The sequence below is a fragment of the Grampus griseus genome (genome assembly GCF_964374135.1).
Source record: "Grampus griseus genome assembly, chromosome: 2".
Classification (NCBI taxonomy): domain Eukaryota; kingdom Metazoa; phylum Chordata; class Mammalia; order Artiodactyla; family Delphinidae; genus Grampus; species Grampus griseus.
The window spans coordinates 37041753-37049302 of record NC_139018.1 but is presented as its reverse complement, the minus strand read 5'-3'; the positions used below and the strand labels follow the sequence as shown (position 1 = coordinate 37049302).

Below are 7550 nucleotides of genomic sequence, written 5' to 3'. Positions count from 1 at the left end.
AGTTTTATACCACTGTGACCAGTGATTGTGTGTTACCAAGTAGTGAGACTGGGAGGATGGAGGGAAGGGGAAGCAGTGGGATATCTATTGCTATGTTTTTAAAGTTTATGTGAGTATACAATCACTATTTACTAACCATCTCTTTAACGCTAATTAAGCTGTGGGGATAAAACAAAAGCAGAATATATTAGGCATTCCCAGTCATGTAGTGTCATCTAGCATTGCTTACATCAGTGATGGAAGGAAAACAATACCAAACAATCTGCATATCAACTCAGTTGCAAGAAGAAATTACAAGACACATGATTTGAAAAGTGTAAATACAGAAATATCAGTTGAAAACCCGTTGATACAAAGCAAGTTTCTCTGCTTTGAGAGACACTAATTTTGAGTACTTACTCAGGGTGATGCGTTACACACATTACTCCTTAAAGAGCCTCGTAAACCCCTCATCTGGATATCTTCAAATGGGTTCCACATCTAGCTATGCAGCAGAACCCAGTTTTGAAAACCTTATTTCCTCCCTTGCTCCCCTCCTGCCACGCCCCGCCCTAAATTAACCTAGTCCCGACCTGTATGTTTTATATTTTATTTTATTTGTTTTTATTTTTCTAACCTGGATTTGAACTTCATTTAGTGCTATTAAACTTTGGAACAAAGGGGAAGCTTCCCTAAGGAACTGAAGACCTTTTGGCTAAGATCAAGTGTAGTATCTGTTCTTATTAGTTTAATATCTGATACATCTTCTGAGGATAACATACTAAGTGGATTTTTGGAGCAGGGAGTTGGAATAGGAGCTTGCTCTGTCCACTCCAAAAAAAAAGTTATTCTAATTAAAAACAAAAAAACAGTGACGCAGTTGACTTCTCGGTGGGAAGGCACGAAGAACGGACTTCTAAAGAAGGAACCCCGGTGCGGCTTTGCTGTGAGACGCTAGGGAGCCACAGCAGGCAAAGGTGTCAGCATGGGCAGCAGTGACGCCCACCCGCCACCGCCGCGGAGGAAGCAGGGTCCCGCCCCCGCCCAACGTCGGCGGGGTTTCTCAGCGCTCACGGGCGGTTAGTTGCCTCCGCGACGGTCGGTCTAAAGCGGCCAGCGGAAGGCCACGTATCGTGTGCCCGAGTTTTATTCGAGGAGGCGGCGGTTGGACTCGCAGGCCGACTAGCCGGATGTAAGTGCACCTGGGCCGCCCCCAGCCTGCGGCGGGTGGAAAGCCGACCCCCCCCGCCCGCGGCGCCCGACGGGGGCTCGGTGGCGGTGCAGCGACGCCCTCCATTCCCTCGGCCAAGGCCCTGCTCTCCGCCCTCCCCAGGCAGGGGCGCCGCCTTAGCCTGGGGCGAACCTCACTCGAGGAGACCTGGGCTTAGTTGTCTACAAAAACCAGACGATGGAGGTGCGTTCGACAAACGGTCAGAATTGAATTCCGGCTCCCCCCACAGATATCTAGGTATAGGAAAGTTCCACCGCACCACCTCTAATTGGTTGGCTGAAAAATAAGTAGCCGGCCTGCGGAGGAAGCGGTCCTGCCCTGGGTGGGATCCCCAGAGGAGAGGCTGGAGGCTGGTCGCTACCATGGCTTGGAAAGGATAACCTGGTACTTCGCCCACTTCCTCCGAAGGGTGGGGTCAGAATTAGAGTTGCTGTCTAACTCCTCTGAAAGATTGGGGCTGCCTTGGGCACCAGTTTATTGTGGTCTGAGTCCCAGTTAATCAGTAAATTACTATGGTGAGATGACACAGGCTCCTAGCCTTCCTCTCTTCTTTCCCTTCCTTCCTTTCTCCCCTACTTTCCTCCCTTCCTTCCTTTCTAGTGAAACTACACCCAAAAACAATCAAAAAAGATAAAATCCTGGCTTCAAGTTAAAAAAAAAAAAACAGTTTAAGACTCTACACCTTTATTGAATAGAGTTAAATAGCAACTAGTGAGAATTATTGTTAAAAGTTCATTGTGACATGTGGATTGTAAACTGAACCTTTATCTTTGCTGCAATCATTTCATTTTACAGCAGTTGGGATTACGATTAGGGATGTGGTACTGGAAAGATGAAACCAGAACTCTTGAATTCAGAAGGTAAATTTTAACAAAACTTTATTATAGCTTTTACGAAAATTACGTGTGTTTGGGATAAAAAAATTCAAGCAGCACAGAAGAGTATAAAGAATAAAATAAATATCTGCTGCAATCGCAGCATCTAGAGATAACCATTTTGGCAGCCTTCCTGATATCCCCTTCTTATGACATTTATCACCTGCTCCTCTGTATCAGACACCGTGCTAATCAGTTTACCAACCCTTTGAAACAGCTGCGTGTTAATCCACTTTTACAGATGAAGAAACTGATGTCAAAGGGTTAAGAAGTTAGAAGGAAACTAAGTGACTTGGCCAAATCACACAGCTCAGAGGTGATTAAGATGTTTTAAATCTAGGTCTACTTGGTTAACAGTCCATATTCTTAACTACTTTATAAAATTGCCTTTTTGAGTTATAGAAACAGAGTTTTACATTAATGGGACCATATATTATACCTGCTGCAGTAGACCGTAAATTTTACAAGGTAAAATTATGAGGTTAGAAAAACTAATTTTAATTCTCCATTGAGAAAATACTGACTCTATTAAAAGTGTATCACTAAACTAACAAAACTAGCCACTATCTGCTGTGCACCTGTTATATCGCAGACATTTGCTTATTTTTCTGAGTCTTAAAACAGCCATGGAAAGTGAGCACTAATATCTCCATTTCATAGATGAAGAAACAAGGCTCAGGGAGATTAAGCCACTGAACCAAAGTCATCCAGCCAGTAAGTAGCAGAACTGACATTTTGAACCAAGATTTATCCAAGTCCTTTCCACTTTATACACTGTCTCCCTCTGATAGACCGCAAGACCTCAATGGCCGGAACTGTCTTAGTCATCTTCATGTCCCTGGAGCCATCTGCAGAACTTCACAGAGTAGGCACTCACCAAATGTTTATTGAACAAGTACAATCAACCAAATAGATTCAAGCAGAGGAAGACTAGAGGCACAGGGCCAATTAGAAGGCTAATTGTAGGAGGCTTATAAATAGTTATCCAGGTAAGAAACAGAGTCAGAGAGAAAAGGGTGCAGGACTAAGAAATATGCAAGAGATGAAATTGGCAGGATGTTTGGATAGAATTGATTGATACCATATAGTGCCTGAAAGTGAAGGGAGAGGGAGAAGTAGGTGCTTAGGTTGGCTCCCAGGTGTCTGGCTTGGGTGATTTGTTGGCTGGGATTGCCCTTCCCCCATATACAGAATAAAAGAGGCAAAACTGGTGATGTGTTTGAGGTTGCTATGACGTGGACACATCTGTTAGGCTGTTGGTCAAATGGGGCTGAAGGTCAGAAAAGGAGTTGGCTGTGCAGATGTAATTTATAGTTATATTATAAATATAATTAAATATTTAATAGCACTTAAACATGAATAATTTAAAGGCTAACCATTATATTAAAGTCAAAATCAAAAGTTTACATTTCATGGAATATTTATTTCAGTGTTTGAGTAATCTGTCATTTCCACAGCAGTGAGTTCAATTTTTCTTCTCAGATATGTCACAGAAGATTCAGTCGAGTAACTCCTGAAACATCATACTTAGTGAATGTGAGAGTGACAAAGACAGCAAGATAGCTCTGAGATTAGACAGACAGGATAATCACAGGAGTCAAAATATACACGGTAAAGTGTGGGTGCAAATTTTCAGTGCAAATATTTTCTTTTCTCAGTCTTCATATATATATAAAGGCCATCTCAATCCTCTCTTCTTATGATAAAAATTGCACCATACTTTTTACGTACTGATCTTTATCAATGAAGTTATTTTGTAGTATTTTTCAAACTAATTTTTCAGTGCTAATCTAATAATAACCCACCCCAAGTGGCACTTTTTCCTGTATGATCCTACTAACGAATTTACAGATATCAGTTTCACACTGACTTTATTATTCATAAAACATTCATAAACTAAAGTTTCTTTTGGTTCGTTACCAAATTATTCTTTAAAATGGCTTGATTGATTTCCCATGTATATTCCCCACTTGATTTTGGAGAATATACATGGGATGGTATGATTTAAAAGGTAGATTGTGTGACATAATGTTGAATGAAAAAGGCCAGACACAAAAATGTAAATATTGTATGATTTTATTTATATAAAAGTTTACAGTAACAGACAAAAGAAAAGAACTGTATTGATAGAGGTCAGAATAGTGGTTACTTTTTGCGGGTTGTCAACTGGCAGGGGAAAGTACAAGAGAACCTTCTGAGGTGCTGGAAATGGACTATATATTGATTTGGGTGGTGGTTACATGGGTATATACATAGTAGAAAATTCATCAAGGGGAGGGGGAAGGGTAAGCTGTGACAAAGTGAGAGAGTGGCATGGACATATACCCACTACCAAACGTAAAATAGATAGCTAGTGGGAAGCAGCCGCATAGCACAGGGAGATCAGCTAGGTGGTTTGTGACCACCTAGAGGGGTGGGGTAGGGAGGGTGGGAGGGAGGGAGATGCAAGAGATATGGGAACATGTATATGTATAACTGATCCACTTTGTTATAAAGCAGAAACTAACACACCATTGTAAAGCAATTATACTCCAATAAAGATGTTAAAAAAAAAAATTCATCAAGCTGTCCACTTAAGATTTACGTGCTTTACTGCATAAATGGAAGCTATACCTCAATTTAAACAGTGTAAAAATAAAACCCCCCAAACACCAGACTGTATCAAGTACACAAATTGGGTGTAGTTAAAGATGGGGAAAGGACTACCATGAAGAATAGATGGGGGCAAACTTTTCATAGTGGAGCTGCTTTGTGTTTAAGCAACTGTGTGGCAAACCCGAGTATTAGGATTACCTTGGGAGTCCAGCTGCTAGGGGTGATGCTAAGGAAAAGAAAAGCAGACTTTTGTATGTTTTAGGCCAAAGTTAATGTTTGGCTTTGTTGGAAATGTAGATACTGATTCCCTTTTAAAGTCTAAGCATGTCCCATCACACATTAAAATGTAGGTCTGAAGTCAGAGAGGACTCATGAGCTGGAACATGCTCTTTTTTTTCAGAGACAATGCTGCGGACACTATGTCACCCCAATTCGTGGTGATGAGACAGGGCTGAGGCAGAGAAGGTGGAGAGGAGACAGTGGTAAGAATGGAAGCTGCAGAGGCAGAGGCTTGTTCAGTCACTGTTCTCACACCAGTTCTGTTTGGTGTCACTCCACAAACCTTTACGAGCATGTGTCATGGCATTGCATCTGTGCTCTAGAAAGCCCTCTCCCATAGTAACGTGGAGGGGCAAGATTAGAACTCGGGAGACAAGACAATTATGCATTATTCTAAGGGGGAGATGGAGACTTGCAGGAGAACAGAGTCAAAGAGTCATGCTAGAGGCAACTCAGATAAATCCGGCCTTGTGTGCCGGGGGAAGTAGCTGGTAAGATTGGCTGTGAGACAAAGGGAGGAAGGAGGCAAGAACGTCTGGGTCACTGAGTGGGTGACAGCATTGTCTATTGAGACAAGGAAGGTGGCAGATCCGGTATGTTTGTGGAGGGGTGAAAGGTAACAAGGTTACTTTTTCAGTGTGCAGAATTTGAGATATAGTCGGCCCTTGGTATCTGCAGGGGATTGGTTCTAAGACACCCCCGCCCCCTGCGGGTCCCAAAATGTGCAGATGCTCAAGTCCCTTATATAAAATGACATAGTACAGTCGGCCCTCTGTGTCTGCACGTTCCACAGGCTGACTGGACCTGCCTGTGAGATGTCCAGGTCAAGAATTCAGTAAGCAGGGGTTTGGTTTTCCTGAGAGGGACCGGTGCAGAATTACAGTGGAAAGTGAACTGACTGAGGCCAGAAGCCTAGGAAATACCTACTTCTAAAAATTATGAAATAAGTTTTAAAATATCATATTATTTTTAAAAACCAGAAAATACCATTAAGCAAAAACAACCAAAAAAACTTTACAATCCCACATAAAGAGTATGACTGTTAACATGGTAACAGTTATTGTATAGCTTTCCAAATCTTCTTTTATGTATGTATACACACACATACATTTTTAACTTACTCTCCATTTCCGTATCTTTTTCCTCATTACAAAGTTGCACATACTTGTTGAAAAACAAGTATATAAATGTACAAAGTAGAAAGTGGGGAGTTCTGCCACAGTTCTGCCCCCAAAGACCACCGGTGCACCAGTGTTAAGGCTTACCACCTTATTTTTATTTTTTTGTGTTCAACATACTGATTATATTTATTTTACATTCTGTGACTGATAATTCCAGTACCTGAAATCATTGTACGTCTGACTTTGTGGCCAGCTTTTTTTTCTCTTATAGTGTTATTTTAAAAATTTTAACTAAATATAAATATTTAAAACTTTTTATATCAGAAGATTTCAAACATAAACAGAAGTAGGGAGAATGGGATAATGAACCCTCACATACCCATAGCATAGCATCAACAGTCACCAAATTAAGGTCAACTTTGTATCATCTATACCCTCATCTTCTCCACCCCTTGATTATTTTGAAGTAAATTCCAGATATCATATCATTTCATCTATAAGTATTTCAGTACATATCTCAAAAAAGGCACTCTATTAAAAAATATAACTAAATTACTATTTACTAGCCTAAAAATACAAAGGTAATTTCTTAACATTGTCACATATGCAGTTTGTATCCAGATGTCTCCTATTGTCTAATATTTTAAAAATTTGTTCCAGTCAGGATCCACACAATTTCCATACGTTACAGTTGGTTTGATATGTCTCTTAATCAGTGTGCATGTCTTAAGGTTTTGAAAGGTATCTTCACGTGGCCCTCAGAAATAGCAGACAGGCAAAGAAAGAGGAGCTAACTGAAGAGAAAGCATGATTAGAAGGGTCAGGAGGAAAGCCCTGAGACACACAAAGGCCTTCAAAGGCAAAATAAGAAAGGGAATTTGAGTGGGGAGTGGTCAGCAATGTCAGATGCTAAAGAGAGCTCAGGATGGGGCAAAAAGAAGCCTTTGGATTTAGGGGTCGCTGGGGACTTAGGTGAGAAGCCATTTCAGGAAGGCAGTGGAGTAGAAATCAGATTACAGTAGCTAGAGGAGAAGAATCTGAGATAAAGAGTACTCTATTTTTGCTAGTTTCTCATCAGTAAGTTTACCAGTGAAAAAGGAAAGCGACAGTAGCCTTTAGGGGATCCAGTACTAAGGGAAGGGACTTTTGTTGCTTTTGTTATAAAGGTAGGAAAATTTTGAGTTTGTTTGGGTAGAAAGAAGAGATGGAAGAGAAGAGAAGGAAAGTGGGAATGGGATCAAGAGCGCAGATTAGCTTGGAAAAGGTAGAAGCAGAGTTTCCGCTGAGTATGGTGGGAAGGAAGTAATAGAGACAGGAAAGCTTGGGAATTTGAAGGTGCAGGAAGATATATCTATGCCGCTCTCCTTACTGAAAGTAAACCAGACCCTCCCAGGCTACTACTGGGAGGAGAATCTTCTGGTAGCAGTGCTACCGACCCTGACTCATTCCCCCGAGATTGCTGCTCCCTTT

At 41.3% G+C, this 7550-nt stretch overlaps 1 protein-coding gene across 1 annotated transcript in view; it reads left to right on the top strand.

Moving 5' to 3' along the window:
• Positions 1-964: 964 nt before the first annotated feature.
• Positions 965-7550, top strand: part of PPP1R36 (protein phosphatase 1 regulatory subunit 36) — a gene marked incomplete at both ends in the record, with an annotated part of 31265 nt that continues 24679 nt past the window's right edge. The window contains 4 exon segments of the mRNA XM_082649363.1: positions 965-1032; positions 1090-1162; positions 1166-1171; positions 2006-2070. Coding sequence (XP_082505489.1) covers positions 965-1032; positions 1090-1162; positions 1166-1171; positions 2006-2070 — 212 coding nt within the window.